Below are 21953 nucleotides of genomic sequence, written 5' to 3' on the forward strand. Positions count from 1 at the left end.
ATTATTTTTTCAGGCACAGCGCCTATGCAAGCGATGCGGTCAGGCCTGGAGAGCTGCAACTTTGGAAGGATGGAAATTGTATCATGATCCTAACATAAATGGAGGTATCTACCTACTTCAAAGTGCATTTGAGACAGATGTAAAAATAGGGCAGAGGGCTTTCTCTTAATATCTGTCTGTGGCAAAGAGAAGTAACTCTTTCATCTTACAAGCCTTTTTTGTATCTAAAATATTTTACCACGTCTGTTGAATGTGTAAAAACTAATATGAAATGGGTTTAGTTGAAGGTATGAGTTCGCTGAATCCACTTAACATGCTAAAGTCACTTTCTTTTTGAAAGTCAAGCATAATCACTAGGAAATAGGTGTCTCAGAGTTCTGGACAGATTTTCTCCACCTCCATATAATATTTCAGTCTGTATTTTCTCAACATCTGACTTGTGCCACCTGGCAAACATTTTGTTGCTTGCCAAGTCATAGTTGGGCTCTATATCCAGCTTCAGAAAGGTATAATAGGAGTAGAGGTCACCAGATATAAGTGCAGGAAAAAGAGATGTTTTTGAAATATTTGAAAATTTTTAAATTACCTTCCTCCTTGGTTCTGGGGTTCCTTGCACACAGTCCTATTTATAACACGGTACCTTTCTTCTCTTTATGTTCAGGACATCGCAGGATTTAGCAAAGAATTTAAGAATGTGTCTAAATGTTGTCTGGAAGGCATAATGCTTTTCTACTTTTCAAATCCTGATAGCCTGTTACTTTCATATGCATGCTTCACCAGTGTCCTAGCCTTGTTTTGAGTGTACCTCCCTAGCCTGCTATTATATGCGTTTTAATTCCACGATGCATGCCCTCAAGCAGCTGCATGCAGAATAGCAGCACTGAAGCAGTGATTTTTTTTTTAGAAGTTTGTACTCCTTAAGATACAAAAATGCCTTTTCTCTTTAAGTTTGTGTTTTCCAGATGTAAACATCGTAGATATGTTATGGTCAAAAACATTATTTTCTTCAAAGCTAGATAACAGCTAAGCTTTCAGAGTACTGTAACTTTAAGACGTGCATTTACCAAACTTCCCAGAAAAGCCACCTTGCAGTCCAGTTGAAAGCATCAAAATGCTTTGAGAAGAGTTCCAAAGGGGATGAAATTTGGTTAATAACAGAAAATAGGCTTTACCTTGTTACTGGTTTCTCTTTTTTTAATAGCACCTTTTTCTTTTCCTTCCCCCCTCCCACATTATCCTTTGCATGTAGGAAAAGAGCTGGAGCCTGTCCAAGGGAATCCATACAGGTGTATTTGGAAAATAAGTTGTTGGCGTATGGCTGAAGAGGTAAGATAATGCTGATTTGCTTCATATTCATATATAAATTTGAACTTTTCTGAACTCTTCAACGTGGTTTTAAGTAAGCCTGCCTCCTTGGTGTTTGTTGCCTATAGGATTTGCAGTTAACATTTCTAAGACAACTTCTGAAATAACGTGTTTGTGTCTTGTAGTGAGAAATTACCCAATCAGCACCAAGTTTTCAGGCTTAGGAAATGTCTGACTTTTTTTATTTGGTTGAAGGCGAAACTGCTGACACTAACTTTGACTTAATCAAATAGGAAAAACTTTGCTTTCTTTCCAGGTCAATATAAATTTTTCAGATAAGTTACAAGGGGATACCAGTGAAGGGGAAGTCACTTGCCATTGTTATTTTGGCTTCTGATGTGTCCTGTGATTTTCCAGCTTTTCTTGGAAACTGTTAGATGGAACGTTTTTGTAATGGATTAATCTCTAATAAAATGTAAAGTGACTAGGAAACTTATATGCTTTGTAATTAAAAGTTGTAAATGCAGCTTTTTTTTTACTCTCTATTTTAGGAGCAGTTTAACAGATATGAGAGAGCAATCTATGCGGCACTGAGTGGAAACCTTAAACAGGTATATCAAGCCTCCTAGTTAAGTGGTGTTTGGTAGTTGTGCATTCTCTACCTCATATGTGACAGTGATGTCATCAGAAATACTGCAATTACCAGTTATTGTACTTTTAAAGATCTAGTAAACAGGACAAGAGCAAACATTGCTGCTTCAGTAGACATGTTCTTTCTAGGATTGATGTGACTTAATTAAATATGCAGTAGACTTTTCTTAGTATTATTCCTGCTGACTTTCAGTACAAACAGTTCTAACGTTTTTAGTTCTTTTCTAGTTTAGTATTATTTAAGAGCTTATATAGTCACTTTCCTGCTCGTGCACAGTATTCTTACAGATGAGTTGGTGTATCCAAATATTATTCTGCAGCCGAATTTCATTATCAATATGTTTTATACTCTGTACAATGCTCACTTTTATCTATAAGTAGTTGTCTCTTTTTATTAGTTTTAATCCTCTAGATGTTTTTGTGCTCTCCCACTCCTAACTAGGGATTTTTAATGTTTGGGGTTTTTTTAGTTTAATTTTAAGAACAGTGAGGAACGTTGCAGACTATCATAAAAGTTTCCTTGCTGTTATACTGATCAGTGGTAAGCTCCTACTTGAGGAGCTTGATTTCCCGTGTGTGTGTGTCCCCAGTCCTGGTATGATGTAGTAGGAATAAAGATAATTCTGAAAATAAAAAGAGGGGGAAGAGAGAATTTTTCAGGTTTTATTCATTGAAATTTGAAGTTAGTTCTTCTACAGGAAAAAAGGCTTTGTAAAGTTATACAGGCTTATAGACCAGAAGATACTTACCTTCTTGTGACAGAGCAGAGAGACATTTAATGAAATTAAATTTCAGTAATTTCAGTAATTTTAAAATTACTGTAAGAAAGAATCATTCCATGAAATGCAGTGTTTCCTCTGGAGCTTGTCCCAGGCTTTCACTGCTGGAAGAGCCTAACAAAAGATTCAGAGAAAAACTGGGTATAAAATTCTTTACATCACGACAGCAGGTGGTACTCCCTTCCTCCTACCCTTTGCCGCTCACTGCTGCACTGTGACTTGTGTAATCATGACACAGACCAGTAAGGCAAAGTGAATGTGCTGAAAAATCATCAGGCAGAGAAGTGGATAGTTTTCGTCTGGATTGGTTTTCTGAGGTGGTACACAAGAGGGGGAATGGTGTCAGAGTGGTGCTGCCTCTGGAAGGAGGATAGGACAATTTCTACTGACTACCTTTGATATAAAATAATCAAGGAACTAGAGCATTATTCAGTGAAAGGATTTTTTGTATCCTGCTCTGATGAAGGAAAGGTTGTTAGTCTACTTTAGTGCCCGGAAACCTGATCCTAAATTACAGTTGCTCTGTTCAGATTCTGATAGTTTTCCATCTCTTAATAATTTTTGCTCTGTTTTTTAAATATGTAGCTTCTTCCAGTTTGCGATACCTGGGAAGATACTGTTTGGGCATATTTCAGGGTTATGGTGGACACTCTTGTTGAGCAGGAAATACGAACCTCAGTAATAACTGCAGAGGAGATGGAAGAGCTCCCTAGAGATTATTTAGAAACAAAGTAAGTTTTAAGTAAAATTATGCTCCTACACTCAACAAGGGATTCTGTATGATCTGTCTGGAATATTCAAGGTAACATTTTTTTGCCTTTTCTCTCCTACTTTGAAGCTGGACTTCAGAAAAAGTTTTTGAAGAACTTCAGGCAACAGACAAAAAGGTACATACTATTTACAGTGTTTGACCTCACTGTTTACCATTTTCAAATATTCAGTAGGTTCTACTTTTACTATACTACTTAACAAAATCCTTAAATATGCCCAGTGATTTATTGTACGTTTTCTACCTCTGTAATGTGTAGTTTCTCAATTCAGATAGATTTTTCTATATGCTGCTGCCTTTTAATGATGAAAAAGGTACAGCTTTTGTCTTGTCCCTAGCTGCCAAACTAGCTGGGTGCGCTAAAATAGCTGACTGCTGAGTGTTATCACACAGACAAAGCAGACAGAGTAAAACACCTATTTAACACTGATAAAATGTGCAAAGATTGATTACATGCTGTTTTCTTTATAGGAGGTTTCAGTTTTCTTCATAGGAGGTTTGTGTGCGTATTTCAAAACAGGCCTTTCAAAATTTGAAAGCATATTTGCTTAAACAGACTGTTTCTTTGTTACTTTTAACACCCAGGACACTTATTTAATTTAAGATGGGATATATAACTAATATGTTAATTTTGTAAAAATTAAATTGAAACTACGCTTACTTTTATGTAATGGAATAGGCATACAGCATTTATCATATTGCTAAGACAAAGACATGTTGAAAGACAGCTTGATGCAGTCAGCCACAGATACACGCAGCTGCCTTTGCCTTTCTAGTGCAATCTTCACCATATAGCAACTTTACAGGTGCATTTAAATTGTATTTCATGCATTAATTCCTCTAACGAAAAAAAATCTCTTCCTCCTCAAGTAAGTTTCACATGCTTTTTCTTTAAGGATTTATACACATTGTTGCTTCTGTGACTTTGTAGAATCTATTCTCTGTAACATCGTTATTCTCCTCTTCAGAGCAAAAAGCCCTTAGCCTTGGATCTCTTCCATGAAAGTATTAACTCCACAGATCTATATTCTGTTTTTTTCTTTCAGTTTGTCAATATTCTTGTAACTTGACCCTGAGATAGCAAGTGCCTTTTCTCCTGCTCTTTATGCAGAATACCCTTTGAAATAGGAAAGCTTTTTTTTCCCTAAGGAACCTTTGCTTTATTTATAAGCTTGCTTTCTTTATACATTACGCTATAAGCTTTTATTCAAAGTTTGAACTTTCTTTTTCTCTCCCTAGAGGGTTATAGAGGAGAATCAAGAACACTATCACGTGATTCAGAAATTCATTATACTGGGAGATGTGGATGGTGAGCTTTTCTCCAAGTGATTTTTTTAAATGTCAACTCACTAGATTATTTCTAGTGACCTTTCCAGAAATTTGTATTGTGAACGGATTTTAGAAGCACACAGTAGGCATACTCCACTTAAAAGCTAGGCTGCTGCTTTAATCAAGAACTGTAGGGACTTTCTGCAGTTTCACATACAAGGTAGTCTCAAAGAAGTCATGAAATCATGTAAATGTGTCAGAATATATGTGAGACTATTGCTGTAACTTTTTCTGAGAAATTACAAAATACTTACAGCAGATGGTTAAGCCAAACAGCTGAATCTTCCCAAAACTGTTGCTGTTCTGTTTCGTTGGGCTTTTGAGGCTAAATTACATTTATTGAATAAATGCATAATTTTGAAATATTTCTTAGGTGTTTTTTTTTTCCCGTGATATGTCTAATATCAACATTCCCTTGGTGGCTATAGGTTTGATGGAAGAATTCAGCAGATGGCTTTCCAAAGACAGAAGTGTGCTTCCAGGACACCTCCTTCGTTTCATGACACATCTTATTCTGTTTTTCCGCACTCTGGGTCTGCAGACTAAGGTAAGTTCACTCGTATTTGGTTTGTTGTCATAGCAATAGCTAGTCTTTGAAGTAGAAATGTTTGTGTGTAAATATATAAACTACTTACTATGATGGTAAATTACTGCCAGGCTGATGAGGAGCTGTATGCTTAGTGTATTTGTTGATCTGAGAGCCAAAATGCAACAGTCAAAATTAGAAAAGAGGACCCTCCTCCCCTGCAGTTCAGCTTGAAAATTATTTGTTGAGGATGATGGATTCTACTCATAAGCCCTTTATTGAGAAGGATCTGACTCAAACTTCAACATTAGGTTTATTCATTACGTTTATTCATAGCAGCCATGATGCTTTGAATATAACCTGATCTTGTACACAGTTGTTGGAATTGTACCAATTGCTGTAAGCTCAGAAGTGTTTTTACTTGAGGTAATTGTTACTAGCTGAAATTTTCATGTTTTCTCAAAATATATACTAAGTGTAGCTTACTAGCGACCTAGCCTATTTATGCTAAATATGCAGACAGGTCACACAGCTGCAATTACTCTTTTCTGAGAGAATCACAAATAACTAGAAACCTTCCTTTCCTACTTTTCTAAAATTCAGAAGTGCTTATGTATCAAGTAAGTTTCTGAATGTATCCTATTTTGGCAAAAGACAAATGTGGTTTTCATTAGGTGCTTTAAATACAGCTCTGAGTTGTTATGGTTTTTTATGCCTCTAATTATTGCTTCGTTCCTTTGTTGAAATTTATTTTTGAAGTCAGCTAACATTTAGCTAATTAAGAGGAACTTGTGAGTGTGTGTGTATACATAGAACTTTTTTAGCCAGACTCAAAATTTGATAGAGTAGGTCTTTAAGCGAAAGTGTGGTAGAATTAGTCATTAGCCTATGTTTAATAGAGGGGACAAAAAAAGGTGCAATTTCCTACCTAAATTCCATTGTGGGATTGTGAGTAACTTGACTGCTGCCTCTACAACTTTGGAGTAGGTGAATTTACTGGAAGGTTACTCAATCAACCCTCAGCAGACCTCAGAGGGAAGAAGCAGTTGTGCAAGCTTTTATGATGTTCCTTATTTGATGTTTTGAGCACAATTCATATTCGTATATGCTTAGATGAAGATCTCTAATTTCATTTACACATAAAATGGTAGTTCTTCACAGTAACAAACACTTGAGTCTTAGCTAAAGCAGTCTTAGGTGCTCAGACTATACTTCGGTTGTTTAGTATAGGCTGTTACAGGTGAGCCAGGTGATATTTATACCCTGTACGCAGGAACATTAGAATTTTCTATAATACAATAGCACACTGCAATAGTGATCTGTTTGCCTGTTATTTTATTTATTAATTTTAAAATACAGTAAAATGGAAATACTTGAAAAACAACTTTAAAAGTAACTTTCCAGTTAGACCAAAACCTATATTATCCAGTTGCTGAAAAACGAAATCCTTGGAACACGAAGTCTTTGAATCAGAAGACATATTTTTCTAAGCACTCTCAAGAGAAACAGCTCTTCCAGCTGAGCCTGTTTGAATGTGTAGATTACTGAAGCAGGGATAAGCAGTAATAGTGGTAGCCTGTGAAGTTGTGGTGGGGTTTTTTTTTCCACATTATCTGATTTTAAATTGAATTTGTATTTGTTTGCAAAAAGGAGGAAGTTTCTGTTGAAGTCCTAAAGACCTACATTCAGGTAAGCTTTCAAAAATAGTTTGCTTCTCTGACGTAATTTAGACACAAAGGAGGAAGAAAAGGACACTTAAGGTTACAGGATGGAAAAAGCTATGACGCAGTTAATGTTCTCTTCTCAACAGATCCATGGAAGCTTGCCTAACATGCAGAGTTTCTGTCAGCAGTGCTTAAATAAAAGACAGTTTTATTGATCCTTGTTTAGAAGCTGAGGAGTGGAATCTTCCTATATCAGAACAAAATAATCAGAAATTTGTTACACATTTATGTTTTTATATAAAACATGTTTTTACACAGGTGTAAACACACTTATGTGTTTACACGGAGGAATATAGTAATGTTTTTCTAAATATTTGCTTCTTGTTCCGTAGCGGATGATATCTGAGAAGCACACGGATTTAATAGCATTTTATGTTAGCCACTTGCCCCCAGAACTAGCTGTTGCTCAGTATGCTTTATTTCTTGAAGATGTTACTGAAAGTGATCAACGCCACCACTGCCTTGAATTAGCAAAAGATGCAGGTGAGATATGATGATATTAGAATTACCATTTTATATCGTGGGTTATTTTGTCGTTAATGCAAGACCTAGCTAGGAAGATTGTATTGTTTCCTTCCCGTGTCTCTTCATTTTTTAATTAAACTAAATTGATTTGCTGCTCACTTCTTCAAGTAGATATAATGTGGTTTTTTACTAACCTGGAATTGCAGTTCTTTTTCTGACTTAAACTAAATATCACTTTTGCTTCTGGATTATGTCCAAACACAGCAGGAAGTAAATGCCAGCTGCCTGTCTCAGATATGTGCTCTGAAGCTTGACATGATTGTATTATTTCAGAAAACTAATTATAAAAATAACGCACCTGCTTGTGGGTTTAGGAAGGTTATGAGTATCTTACATTTTTTGTCCTATCTATAGTGCCCTTTCTTAGCCATGAGGCGTTGCTTGAATTAATTGTAAGCTTCCTTCCAGGCCTCTACATCAACCTGAAAGGGACTACAGTGAAGCAGCACGCCATCCATTGTTTGACAATGCTTCTGTGCCGCTCAGAATTCACAAAGAAATAGATTTACTGCAGAATTCAGTGTCTAACTTTTCTTCAATCATTTTTTAGTCATTTTCTTTTAAAAACTTGGCTAAGGTTTCAAAAATAAAACGTCCTGCTTCAGCATCTCTGAAAGAACTATTCTGAGCTTTTCCTGGTATGTTCCTGTCAAATCATAGCCTTGCTGTCAGAACTGTAGGAATCAATGGCCTTAGCAAATATAGCTTTATGCTGGTCCCCAGCACAGACTGAAGAACTTGATAGTTGTCTTATTCTTTTCCCCATGTTTGATGTTCTCTGTTATCTCAAATACCGTACTTCTGAAATACCTGCAATAAATTTTGTATCCCAAAAGCTTATAATTTAGTCTGACAATGCGAGTGTGAACAGGCTGATAAGAATTACTAGTAGTAAGGAATAAGATCAACAGCTGGAGTCTGAAATGCATTTTGAATTAATGATCACTGTTACATGGTTCTCTCCTAACCTAGGTCTGGATGTTGCAACCATAACAAAAACTGTTGTTGAAAACATCCGCAAGAAGGATGCTGGTGAATTCAGTCACCATGACCATATGTTAGATACAGGCACAACAGAGGTGAGTATACTTTGTAGGGCAGATGTTCCAGTTTGCAACCAACTACAGAGTCTTCTACCATATACGATCCATATTTCTCGTTCAACAACGGTGGTAATTGCCTTGAAAAAGCCTGTGAGGGAAATGCACTTTCCATGTGATCAAGTGAGGGGTTGAATTGCGCAAATTCATAACTCCTGTTTCTGCATCTCCTTGATCGTGTGGGCTGTGGTGTATGTTGCTCAGCAGCATGTCTGTATGCAAACAATAAGTGAAGGTAAACCCCATGAAATGACTATGACAAGATCTGTTGTAGCTGAAAGTAGGATATTATTGTATTATATGTATGAGGATTAATACTTTGGATCTCAAATGTACCTTATTACTTGCTGAAGTGACGTACTCTAGCTACGACAGACATCGGCTTTGCTGACAGTTTCCTTGTCATCAGTATTGATTGTTGCTTGGATCCAACTCAGTACGTTAGTGACAGTGAGGTCCTGGTAATAGCTTGCATTCAAAGTACTGTTTAGAAAACAACTGGTGGCAATTTTTTTGCCGTTCAGTACAAAGTTTAAGTTCCCTAAGCCAAACAGGTAGTTTATTCAATGCAAGAGTTAGAAAACTGTGACTGCAGGCTGATGGCACCCCTGAAGGTTGTAGCAAGGGCTCCATAAACCATGTTTGTACAGTATAAAAGTTTGAGGAAGATGCATGGAAATCCATAAAAATTTTTGAGAGCTGATGCTCACCCGTTGGTCAGAATGTCTTGGAAATACTTAGAAATGGATCTTTGAACAGTTCTAGATTGCAGAGATTTTCTAAGCTTTTGATACTAAAGTTGTGAATAAAGTGATCCTTGTCAGTATGTCATAATGCTATGCAAAGAGCTCTAGAAACTTGTTTATTTCATTGACCAGATTCAATGTCTAACATCAGCTGTACGCTTGAAATGTTAGTGAAGCTATATGTTGGTTTTCACAGGTGGATCGACTGAAAATAGATGTGATTGACTGGCTTGTATTTGATCCTGCGCAGAGGGCAGAGGCACTTAAGCAAAGCAACGCAATCATGAGGAAGTTCTTGGGTACTAAACCTCACAAATATTGTAGACTTCTTAGATGTCGTTTTTGTTCTCATTGGTTCTTGGCACTACATTTGATATAATTTTGAACCTAGTCTATTTAAAAGCATGGGTTTGTCAGTTTCTAAAAATAAAGTATGGTGTCATGGTTCAGCCTCAGTTGGCAACTAAACACCACGCAGCCGCTCGCTCACTCCCCCCCACCCTGTGCAATGGGGAAGAGAATTGGAAGAGCAAAAGAACTTGTGGGTTGAGATAAGCACAGTTTAATAATTACAATAAAATAATAATAATGATTATGATAATAAAGACAATAATGTTAATATAATAAAATGGAAAAAGAAGGAAAAAAAGAGAAAAAAAACTCACAGAAACACAAACGCTACAGCCGCTCACCACCCACCGACCAATGATGCCCGGCCCCGAGCCGCGATTGCCCCCTCCCTCCCCCGGCCAGCCCCTCCCAGGTAACACACTGGGCATGACGTTACATGATATGGAATATCCCTTTGATCAGTTTGAATACGCTCTCTTGGCTGTGCCCCCTCCCCTCCCGGCTTCTTGTGCACCCGGCAGAGCATGGGAGGCTAGACATGTCCTTGACTAGTACAAGCGCTACCCAGCAACAGCCAAAACATCTGTGTGTTATCTCAACAGTTTTTTTCATGCTAAATTCAAAGCACAGCACTGTGCCAGCTAGAGTGAAGAAAATTAACTCTATCCCAGCTAAAACCGTGACATATGGAAATTGCCAAGCTGTTGATACTCTGTTCACATTCTCATAGCATCCAAGAAGCATGAAGCTGCAAAAGATGTGTTTGTGAAGATTCCCCAGGACTCTATAGCAGAAATATATAACCAATGGGAAGAACAGGGAATGGATACTCCGCTTCCAGCTGAAGATGACAATGCTATAAGGGAACATTTATGTATTCGGGCATATTTGGTGAGTTTCAAATATGCTGCATTCCAAGGTATTAGTAAGAAATAATGGTGGCTTTGCCTTGGTGGTGAAACTTTAAGCTTTGTCCATTTGATTTAACTTCTAATTCCTGGATGTGCTCCAGCTAAGAGTACAAAATATTGAGGTTCTTTCTGTAGTTAAAAGTAACTTCTGGGTTTTGTGCATTTAATGACGTTCCTGTAATGATATGAGTCAAAAGTGTCAAAACACTGTTTCCAATGCAATCCAGGAAGCCCACGAAACCTTCAATGAATGGTTTAAACACATGAACTCGGCTCCACAGAAGCCTTCTTTGTTACCACAAGCAAGTTTCACTGAAAAGGTGGCCCATGAACATAAAGAAAAGAAGTATGAGGTAGGTAAAAGTTCAAGTTGTTATTTACTATAAACATTTACGTCCTTGCTTAGGAGGCAGTCGTAGTTTAATGAAACAAGAGAAGAGTTCTGCTAATTCACATTGCTTAAGAACTCTATTATAAAATATTTCTATGTTGCAAAGAGGGACTATGAGACAGAATAGTAATGCCACCACACAATAAATTCTCATGCTTTATTCTTACATGACTCAGCTTTACATATAATATTGTATACAGTAATAGCAAATATTCATTATAATGTGTCGACTGTCAGTGTTATTAGTAAATCTGAGTACTCAATTTTGCTATTAACTCTCCCCTTGGAAATGGAGGACGAAGGCTGTCTTGTGTTCTTGAATTTGTCACGTTTTCTTCTCCAAAAGGTGCTGCAGTTCTGTTTGTTTTGCCAAAAGTTCTTTTTGCACGTCTGGCCAGTATGAACACACTGTATTCAGTTTATACAAGTGTTTGTTATGTAAGCATGGCAGAATAAGTTGTTTAAAATTATCTTCCTCTGGTGGCTTCGACTGCTTCTGAACAACCTGTCTGACTCTCTGGACAGGGAATTAAGCAAGGATGGCAATAGCTGTTAGCAGCAGGCTTTTAGGTTTTGGTAGTTGGCTGAAGATTCTAGTTTGAATTACAGCTGCGCTGGCTGTTGCATGCTAGGTGAAGAGCCTGTGATAAAATAGCCTTGGAAATTATCCTGTTCTGCAGTAGTTTATTTTTTTTCTTTGCCAGATGGACTGTGGTATTTGGAAAGGCCTCTTGGATGCTCTTACGGCTGATGCGAAAGAGAAAATGTACAACGTGTTGCTGTTTGTGGATGGAGGATGGATGGTTGATGTTAGAGAGGTAAAATGAATTTCTATATCGTGGCATAGACCACAAAGCCAGATTGTACCCGATTGTACCTTTGTCATCTTTAGTTTGAAATGCTTCTGTTTACTCTGTTATAATTCACTCTGGCCTTGCTGTGACCAGTTACAGATTGCTTCCCCTTCAGTAACCACATAAATCGGATGTGGCAGCCCAGTCTGGCCTGGTTAGTCCAGTTTTTTTGCCTCTGACACTGCTAATTATGTGGTTATGCTGAGTTGCCTTTTAGACGTAAATGTTCATACTGCTAATACATTATTTCGCTACGGTCAGGATGCTGAGGATGACCCTGAACGAACACACCAGATGATTTTGCTACGAAAGCTGTGTCTGCCAATGATGTGCTTTTTACTGCACACAGTGTTACATAGTACCGGGCAATACCAGGAGTGCCTGCGACTGGCTGACATGGTTGCTTCTGACCGGCACAAGCTTTATACGGTGAGTTATTGAGAGCTACAGACAGCTTAGCTTCGATTTAAAAGCTCTGTGGGCTGACTGTGGAAAAAGCTTCTATATGGAGAGGAAGATGCCATATGTTCCTTAACATCGTAAGTCTCTTCATCTCTTCCCATTCACTGCAGTAGTAAAGGGTTTCCTTGGTGCTGACTTAAGGAATCAAAGAGTTAACACTGAAGATGATGCCAGTGTTTTGACAAGTAGTTCTTCTCAGTAGTGCAGTTACTAATTTTTGGATGGGGGCTATTGAATTTATATAAGTTGAACAGTGGAATTGTAATTGATCTCTTTTTTTTTGTTTCCATTACATTTCAGAATATTGTATAAGCAGGTTTTATTTTGGAGCACTTGGTTTACCTAACATTCTCTCCCACCAGAAGCCTGAAAAACAACACAAAAAAAACTTTATCACTTTAAAAAAAAGAAACCACAACAAACAAAAAACCACCACCAACAAAAAAACCTAAACCGCAACACTCCCCCCACCAAAAAAAAACACCAAGGATTAGAAATCTGAAAAGAAACATGAAGGCTAAGAAAAATACTGTGGTGTATTCACCTGGATTGGCTTGAGATCTCTGCCAGCAATAACAGGAAAATGAAATTTGGCTGTTTATCAGTAGTCTTTGTAGTAGTTATGAGACAGACCTCTCTTGAGTCTACCTTCAGGTTTTGGATGCTGCTACTAGCTTCCAGTCCTTTACTAAATGCCATTCTGAAATGTCTGGTGTTCACATTGTCTTAAATAGAAAGAAAGAACAAGCAAAAGAAAGAAAGTAAAGAAAAAATTTAGTAACTCAATGACTATTTACTTTTATATCAGTGCTATTCGTTGCAAATAAATACAACTTCATTATGTCCTCTTTTATTCTTAGGTATTTTCAAAAGAAGAACTCCGAAAGCTTCTGCAGAAGCTGAGGGAATCTTCTCTGATGCTTCTGGACCAGGATCTTGATCCTTTGGGATATGAAATTCAGTCGTAGGACTTAATGTAAATACTGGCAAAAACTTCTGAACATGGACATTCTGGTTATAAAAAAGAACAAAACCATGACTCAGATAAACTGTTCTGATCTCTGGGGGAAAAAACCTAACCCTCAGCTTTCAATGTCAACTTGAAAAGTTCTCACCAACTTCGGAGAAGATATTTGTTATACAACTTTTTTCATAGTCGGGTTTTTTTCTAATAAAAGTGCTTCACAAATAGAAATGTTTGTTCATTCTAATCTATAATAGCATTATATAAATTTAGTGATTGTATGAGGCTCCTTATTCTCTTTGCTACCTGCCAAAGAGCTGGCTGTAGACTGGAAACGTTGCTTGGCAGAACGCGCGAGGGTACAGTGGGGAGGATGTCCATGGAAAGCAGGAGAGAAGCAAGCAGGTGCAGGGAGCTGGAGGAAAGGGACGTTAAAGGAAGAGAGAACTGGAGGGCTACCACCAGCCCTTCAGAAGAGAGAAGGGCTTGCTTCGGGGCTTGCGCCGTTCTCACGTACGTTGTGTAGTCACCAAGATGCTGATGTAATCCCGAACTGGCGGAGGAAAGGTGACCATATTTCAAAGCTCCCAAGTTTGAGATTTTGTAATTTATTTAGAAATCTCGTTCAGGCCCTGTTGGCGCGCATAAGCACACATTTAGCTGCTTTTCCCCTGACTGGAGAGTGCAGAGGACGGAGCTGGAGCGCAGTTAGGCGTCCGGCAAAGGACGTCGTTTGTGCTATGCCTCGCTGTACGTGGATTTTTATGCGTTGAGGGCTACTTGCGCCTTGGAGAGAAGGCGTGTTCCAGCCCGGGGCCGCTCCCCGCGTGCCCCCCGCCGCCGTCCCCACGGCCGCCCGCGGGCAGCTCCCCGCTCCCGCTCCGCCCGCTTCCCGCCGAGCTCCGCCCGCGGGGCTGCGCCGGGGCGGGCGGGGCCACCGGAAGGCGCGAGCCCACGTGCCCCGGCGGAGGCGGGGGCAGGCGGCGGCGGCGGCCCGGTGGCCGGCGGGCTGGCCGAGCCGCTGCTGGCCGGCCCCGCGGGACGCCATGGGCTGGATGCCGGCGCAGGGTCGGTTGGCGGCGGGGTTGCTGGTGAACCTGGCCGCCTCCATCTGCATCGTCTTCCTGAACAAGTGGCTGTACGTGCGGCTGGGCTTCCCCAACCTCAGCCTCACCCTGGTCCACTTCGCCATCACCTGGCTCGGCCTCTACCTCTGCCAGGCGCTCGGCGCCTTCTCCCCCAAGAGCCTGCAGCCCTCCCAGGTGCTGCCGTTGGCCCTCAGCTTCTGCGGCTTCGTCGTCTTCACCAACCTCTCCCTGCAGAGCAACACCATCGGTACCTACCAGCTGGCTAAAGCCATGACCACGCCGGTCATCGTGGTCATCCAGAGCCTGGCTTACGGCAAGACCTTTCCTCTCCGGATCAAGCTTACCCTGGTGAGCAGGCGGCGGGGCTGAGGGGAAGGGGCTGCGCTCGGGGGTCGCCTCGGGGCGGGCGGGAGGAGGGAGGGAGGGAGGGAGGCGGGGGGCGCCTTCGCCCGCGCCCCCCGCCTCCCTCCTCCCGCCCGTCCCGAGGCGACGCCTGAGGCAGCGGCTCGGCTTAAACCCCCTCTCTCCCTCTCCACAGGTCCCCATCACGCTGGGCGTCTTCCTCAACTCTTACTACGACGTGAAGTTCAACCTCCTCGGGATGGCGTTCGCCACCCTGGGCGTCCTGGTGACCTCCCTCTACCAAGTGGTGGGTCGTGGCGGGGGGGAGCGGTTGTGGTGGTGGGTCTTCAGGCTGCAGTCCCTCGGTTAGAGCGCCTTTGAACAGTATCCTGCCTTTCAGGAAACCCTCCGTACTCCGTAATTTATTATAAATTAAAAAAAAAAAAACAAAACCTAATTATGATAATCCCCCACAACCCCTCGGTAAAGTAAAGAATTGATTGTCCTCGCTGCTAAAAATTGGGGTGACACCTGTAACGTGGTTGTTAGCATATTTTTAAGGGATAAATATCACTTCATCAGTAAAACTCTGGTTTTCTGGAGAGCACAGATTCCTTCCTTGCCAAAGCAAGTGCCTTGCATTTGGGCCTTTACCTGTAAAGGACGTTTTCCAGTCCTTCAGTTAATCCCATGGTTTATCCTTGAGCTATTTACATTTTATCAGCATCCTCCTTCAATTTCGATTGTACACAGTCTAAGGTGTTTTTATAGAGGGTGCATTAATGCCATGTATAGGCACATTATAACTCTCCTGCCTGATTATGGTCGGAAAAAATAGATATGTCCAAGGACTGCTGTAACCCTTGCTGCTGTAACATTGCACTAGCAGCTCATGACCAGTTTGTTATCATCCATGATTGTAAAAGCATCCCAAATTAGAGTCCCCTTCCATGTTGATGTGATGGTCATCACCAATTTAAGCATGAATCTCTTTGTAACAGATGTACTGTGTCTCCAAAAGAAGTGAGGCTCTTTGACCTGTAGTATGCAAGATGCTAAATAATAGTCTCTCTTCCTGTTTTGGGGCAGGAGGAGGAGGAGAGATGCGCTGGATAGTAACTTTAGGTCATGGTGTGTGCGCTGAAGAAATTATAGGACCTGGGTGAAATTATCCCCTAGCTTTTAAAAAAACTTAGCAAGTTTATATTGTATACACTGGAATCCATGTTACCCATTAATGTGATTTATGAAGTATTAACGTAAGCATCACTCTTCAGTATAATATAAACCTGCATCTTTTTGCCTGTAGCATCTATCTTTGTATCCATAGATAACTAATGTTGTTTCTTAAAGCATGCTACAATTATAGTTGAAATGAAATCCAGTAAATTTGGAATAAGCTGGCAAAAAAAAGCGAAGCATTTACTGGTTTTGTTAGCTTCTGTGAGGAGGAAAATGAGAGCAAAAGCAGATCTCTGCTTAGACATAGGTGCTCAGCTCCATCACAGACAGGATCTGGAATTTGTCTCGAGAACAAAAGGGAGCTGGCATTTTCTTCCCAGCTCTTTTTTTTTGGTCTTCCTCAAGTGTAACACCTTACCCTTAGGCTATGGGAAAGGAAAGTTTAGGCACATAACAGGGTTTTCACTGCCCCCGCATATGCTTTCCTCCTCTCATGACTATGCTCTACAGCTTGTGTGCCCTCAGGAGACATGTAGGCCTCTGATCAGGCAAAGGTGGAAGATGATGCTCAGCAGTCCATTTATGTAGTACCGTCCACATGAGGCTCCCTCTGTGTTGGCAGCCAGTTTACTTTTGCTCAAATTTTCAATTTATGGGGTTTTTTTCCTCATGTTTAACACCTTTCTCTTTTGGTTTTAGTGGGTAGGAGCTAAGCAGCATGAGTTGCAGGTTAACTCTATGCAGTTGCTGTACTATCAGGCACCAATGTCCTCAGCTATGTTGTTGTTCATCATACCCTTCTTTGAGCCAGTCTTTGGAGAAGGGGGAATATTTGGGCCCTGGACGCTTTCTGCTGTGGTAAGGCTTTTATTGACTTTACTTAAATAAATAATCATTGATGATGTAGTTAAATTTGATACTAAGATCTGTTTCTTTGTGAAACAGGTTTTTGTACAGTCATTGAGATGAGAGGGGCATGTGCAAGAGAAAAAAAAAACTTGTCTGCCCCACTTCCTCCCAGGGGAGTCTGTCTGTCAATCGATTTACCTCCTTATTCTTGTTTCCACTTAGAGGGCATCTGAACAACAGGGAAATCTGACAAAATCCAGAAGCTTCCTCCAGAAGCTTTCTCGAGCGTATGAAATTAAAAATCTCTAAGTGCCCTAGTTCCGGCTCTTGCTGTCCACTCAGGAAAGAGATAAACATCTTCACTTTTGACACTCTCAACTCCTCTTCTGTGGAAGGATGCCAGTGTCGGTTGTTCTCCAGAATTGCTAATTTCCTTTCACCAAGGAGGTTATAATTTCTCTGTTTTCCTTCTGTCCTAAAAAGAGCCAGTGGCATATTCTTACTGCTGCTGATCGTGCCGTCGGCGGTGGGTCATTTCTCACAGCGTTGCAGCTTATGAATGGAATAGAAAGTATTAACAATAATAAAATCGGATTTTTTCCAAAATAGTTTTTTTTTGAGTGACCATAAGTAAGACTTTTTCTCAGAGGTAAAGAATGCAACTCCTATGTGTACTAGGAGCCAGATTTTCCAAATCGCTCTTAAAGGTTCACTTAGAGTAACAGAGAAAAGGCTTGTGGTTATATCAGTATATATTTATGGACATAATAACCCTGAACTACTTACACACATAACCAGTGTCTTTACTGATTTGAAGCCGTTTCTATTTTTGATCTCCATATGTTTTTCTTGCTGGACACTTTAAATTTGAAAGTCAGGGAAACTAACTAAATAACCTGAAACGTATCTATAAATGGCCAAAAGCGCGTTGGATTACTGACTGTGTCCATTAATCCACAGATAATGGTACTGCTGTCTGGTATAATAGCCTTTATGGTAAACTTGTCCATTTACTGGATCATTGGAAATACGTCACCTGTCACGTATCCTTTGCAACATTAGTTGTTTCTGCTGTTTCCAGGTGAATTACGATAGCGTTCATTTAGGCTGATTTAGTGTGGGGAAATTGTGTGGTTACCTGCCCGCTTTATCTTAAATGATGAAGCGGGGAAAGCATGCTTGTGTTTTAGTGTATTTTATTTCTTTGTTGGGGGTTTGTGTAGATGTGGTGGTTAACTTACTGAGGTGACCTTCATACCTAAAAGAATTTTTACCCACACTTCGGCTGCCTTGGGGAAGTGTTGGCATGTCAGCTCATAGCGTGCGATGAGTGAGAGGCTTTATGTGGAGGTTAATTCTTAGAGCTGCACGGATGCAGTAAAGTTGCATGAGTTGAAGTTAATGTCACGTACCATTGCATGCTTTGCATGGAATTAACGATGTTCTCAAGTGTTTCTTTTTATAAAAAAAATAATAGTGATATTTCCTGTTGTCCTTAACAGATGTGTAGGTATAACATGTTTGGACATTTCAAGTTCTGCATCACCCTCCTGGGAGGGTGCCTCTTATTTAAGGATCCACTGTCTGTTAATCAAGGCCTTGGGATTGTGTGCACATTGTTAGGCATTCTAGCTTACACCCACTTCAAGCTTAGTGAGCAGGAAAGCAATAAGAGTAAATTGGTTCAGCGTCCGTAAAGCAAGGGTTTCTGGCGAATAATAATATTGTGAAGGAAAACAAGTATTTAAATATGCATAGAACGCACAGAATTGCCTCGTTCATTTAAATCTACGGTTTTAGTTTAACCCCCAGGATCGTTATTCTGTAACTAAACCAAACAAACTGAATTATGTAAAATGCTGGGGGTTTGCCATCTCAGCCCGTCATATCATTTTTATTAAATTTAAATGGTAACTTAAAAGAGAAAAGGGCACACTTCAAATTGCTGTGGAAATTGTACTGAAGTAATTATATTTTTGCATACCAAATGAGATCATGATGGCTACAGTTATAATAGAGAGAAAGAGGGAGAAAGAGGAGGAATCCTGTCTTTGTGATCATGCCAATATTACTGTTGTGAAGAAACTTGGAGGCATTTTTATGCAGATATTCTGGTATGTAGTGATGCTTCCTCCTTTTTGTCTGGTAAATGATGGAGAGGAAACGTACTTTGTTCAGTAGTTCTAAAAAGGGCTGCCAAGCTCATTCCTGTTTCTTCTATGCTTGCTTACGTATGTTTGGCTTCAACACATTGATATGTTTTGGCTGAAGAAAGTAGATAAAATTACAGGTGGAGAGAGACTAGAGACGTTGGAAAACTTGAAGCCACAGGCCAAGCTATAGAAAAGTAGGAAGTCAGATCTAAACAGTTCATCTTAAATTTTTCTTTTGGTCCATCAGGATGTTAATGAAGCCATTCGTGTTTTAGAAAATTCTGTTACCGCTTTATAATTTTCTCTATGCCAAAACCAATTCGTTACGTGAGATCTTGTAAATACTCGCGAGCCTAATAAAACCTCTGATTTTGTGGTAATAACCAAATATTTTGCAGCCCTTGCACGCAGACACCCATGCTAAAAATATTTTTGGAGAAATCTTCGGAAAGGTCACCATCTGTAACGGACGTGAAGGTTGCTGGGTTCTCTCTCCTGCCTTCACCCCCGCCTCCCTCGCTCCCACACCCTTCCCCAAGAGTTAAGTTTGTTGGAATCTGCGGATTTGTCTGCTCTTGCTGCCGGGAGGCCCAGGGGCTGTCGGGGCAGTGCTGGGTAGGCAGCGTCTCCTCAACCGACAGTCCCCGGAGATGTATCAGAGTGACTGAAGAGTGCGAGGTGGGACCTGCTGCTGCTCTAATTTGGGAACGCTTTGAAAATTATTTTATGCCAGTATCAAGTACTGATTTTGACAACGTGGAAGGAAGTTGAGTGCTGTTCTATTTAAAAAAAGACAGAAAAAATAACTGCTTTCAGTAAATCTGGTGGGAACATATGTTCACTAGATTTGCAGGTTTAGAATTTATTTGCAGTATCTTAATCCTTACATTTTGGGGTTCATTTTATCTTCATCTACCTCTGGCAGATTTAAAGAGGGGAATTATGTGAACAAAACAGGTATTTTAAGTTTTACAACCACCGACAGAAATGATCTTTAGTTCCTCTAAGCTTTTTTACAATATAAGTAACAAGTCTTTGCGTAAGAAACAGTGCAGATCTTCTCAAGCTTGTAAATTATTTATTCTGGTACAGAGTTCTTGATTTAAGAAAAAGTTATTTCTTTGTGTAACCTAAGTTTATACTGTAATACTCTATATAATTTCAGAGTTAGAAATACCTGAAAAATTTTACATCTTTACCAACTGTGTCTTAGACATTGTACTGGTCCAAGGATAATTTTTTGTATATGTTTTTATAAATCTATAATTAGTTTAAAAATACAGCCTGGACTACTGAAAGGTGTGTCCAGTCAGTCAATCTCTGGATGCATATCCTTCAGTACGTACACTGAGAAAGCCATTTGCATGGATTTGTGCTGTGCACAAGTCCTAAAATGCAGATAGACTGCAGAGACTCTTACAGTTAGAAGACAACAACTGAATTAGAAGCCTGCATGACAACAATATTTGGGATGAGACTGATGTAAATATGAAGAGTTAAAATGAACAAAAGAGAACCATGTCTGAAAATACAAAAGACTCCTTAAAGCGAGGAGCAGATCTGCAAGAGAAAGTCAACAGCATCATCAAAACAATACATTATAAATAGTCTGTTGCTGGAATGTGTAAGTCGTGAAGGTCGCTTAAGTGACATGGGGTTTTTTCATATGTTTGAGAACTCTCCTTTGAGATATACCTGTTGTATCTAAGAAATAAAGTGTCTTGAACTTTGTGATATGGTTCAAAGCATTAAATCCAGGAGGCTTGTGTAATCGTGGGATAAATAGATCTTTGTATGTATTGTTTCTTTGGATACCATGTGTAGGGTGGGAATAAATTTTTAATCACTTCACTGATCTGTTTATTGCAGGGAAGAACAGTAGTTGTCTTTTTTTCATCTTCTGCTTGAATTGCATACACTTTGGGGGTCTAGGTTGCGTGTAAGACAAAGTAGTGCCACTTGGATTTCTGTCTATATAAATATTTCAGGGAGTTTGCATGTTTTGGGGCTGAACTCATAACACAAATGAGCGAGGCTGCATGTGTCCCCTCCCCAGGGCACGTACAGGGGCTGCACGTAGGTATGCACACGCTTGCCCACTGACAAACTGCCTGTGTGCTTTCCCTCACCCCTGTCTCTGTCCCCCACCTAAGCCCTTCCCGAAAGCTCAAGTCTGCACATTCTTCATTTCCTTCTCTGTCCTGTACAAAGGTCCCCGGTGCCCAGGTTCCTTGGTCTCACCCTTGCCCTACGCTAAAACTGCACATACTTCCTTCACCACTGCTCAGACCTTTTCCCTGCACTTTAGCAGAGAAGCCCCCGTGCTTTCCCAGCGGTACTGGGGAGGAGGGCAGGAGCAAAACCAAGTTAACCATTACGATGCCAGAGAACGGTAACTGGCATCAGCCTCCTTATTCCTTCACAGGCAAGTATATGTAGAGTTTTATGTTAGGGGGGCTGAATCTTCAGGAGATTGTAAAACAACAAAGAGAAGGAAGGGGTAAGATTCAGTTTAGATGGTTTTACTGTAAGCACTGTGATAATTTACTTAGCCAACTTCTAAATCCTGAGGTAAAAAGTAGAGTTTAATAAAAATTGCTGATTCTTACCTGGTGGGAAATGCACTTATTCTAGTTTTCACTCTATCACTTTAATGTGTTTTCCTGCTAATTATACATATTTCATTCAGTTTTGGCTTTCCTGAAAGAGAAATCAGACACTTGGCATCTTTAACAATACATAGTTATCACCCTGCATGTACCGTTGCAGTTGGAGCTGTACTGTACAAACCCCGGTGTTTACTTTCTGCTTTTCATTTTACTTCATAGCCTACATATGACTAAACCATGGTAACGAGATGGACCTTGGTCCTTTTCTGCCATCAAGTGCTTTGCTGCTTATTTCAACGTTCTTTACTTTAAAAAGCTACCCCTGATGTAGTTCCAGTGGAAA

General features: G+C 40.0%; 2 protein-coding genes across 4 annotated transcripts in view; both read left to right on the forward strand.

Moving 5' to 3' along the window:
• Positions 1-13618, forward strand: part of NUP107 (nucleoporin 107) — a 31944-nt gene extending 18326 nt beyond the window's left edge. Inside the window, exons 13-28 of the mRNA XM_064449196.1 lie at positions 14-104; positions 1250-1326; positions 1857-1916; positions 3321-3466; positions 3574-3622; positions 4744-4813; positions 5262-5380; positions 7010-7048; positions 7416-7566; positions 8581-8687; positions 9651-9753; positions 10536-10696; positions 10944-11069; positions 11812-11925; positions 12223-12390; positions 13284-13618. Of these exons, the coding sequence (XP_064305266.1) occupies positions 14-104; positions 1250-1326; positions 1857-1916; positions 3321-3466; positions 3574-3622; positions 4744-4813; positions 5262-5380; positions 7010-7048; positions 7416-7566; positions 8581-8687; positions 9651-9753; positions 10536-10696; positions 10944-11069; positions 11812-11925; positions 12223-12390; positions 13284-13391 (1689 nt within the window). The 3' untranslated portion in view covers positions 13392-13618. The remainder of the gene's footprint in view (positions 1-13; positions 105-1249; positions 1327-1856; positions 1917-3320; positions 3467-3573; positions 3623-4743; positions 4814-5261; positions 5381-7009; positions 7049-7415; positions 7567-8580; positions 8688-9650; positions 9754-10535; positions 10697-10943; positions 11070-11811; positions 11926-12222; positions 12391-13283) is intronic.
• A 706-nt stretch (positions 13619-14324) lies between these two features.
• Positions 14325-20877, forward strand: SLC35E3 (solute carrier family 35 member E3). Of its 3 annotated transcripts, XM_064449208.1 has the most exons (5): positions 14327-14823; positions 15014-15124; positions 16699-16857; positions 17809-17891; positions 18359-19536. In XM_064449208.1, exons 1-5 carry the CDS (start codon positions 14434-14436, stop codon positions 18543-18545), a joined length of 930 nt encoding a protein of 309 aa, XP_064305278.1. In that variant the 5' UTR covers positions 14327-14433; the 3' UTR covers positions 18546-19536. The 3 variants fall into 3 exon arrangements, with proteins under 3 accessions (XP_064305298.1, XP_064305289.1, XP_064305278.1); XM_064449228.1 differs by lacking the exons at positions 17809-17891; positions 18359-19536 and adding an exon at positions 17071-17454 and having other exon boundaries at positions 14325-14823; XM_064449219.1 differs by lacking the exon at positions 17809-17891 and having other exon boundaries at positions 14326-14823; positions 19400-20877.
• The last annotated feature ends 1076 nt before the right edge of the window (positions 20878-21953 follow it).

This window comes from Phalacrocorax carbo, chromosome 1 (assembly GCF_963921805.1).
Source record: "Phalacrocorax carbo chromosome 1, bPhaCar2.1, whole genome shotgun sequence".
NCBI classification, from domain to species: Eukaryota; Metazoa; Chordata; class Aves; order Suliformes; family Phalacrocoracidae; genus Phalacrocorax; species Phalacrocorax carbo.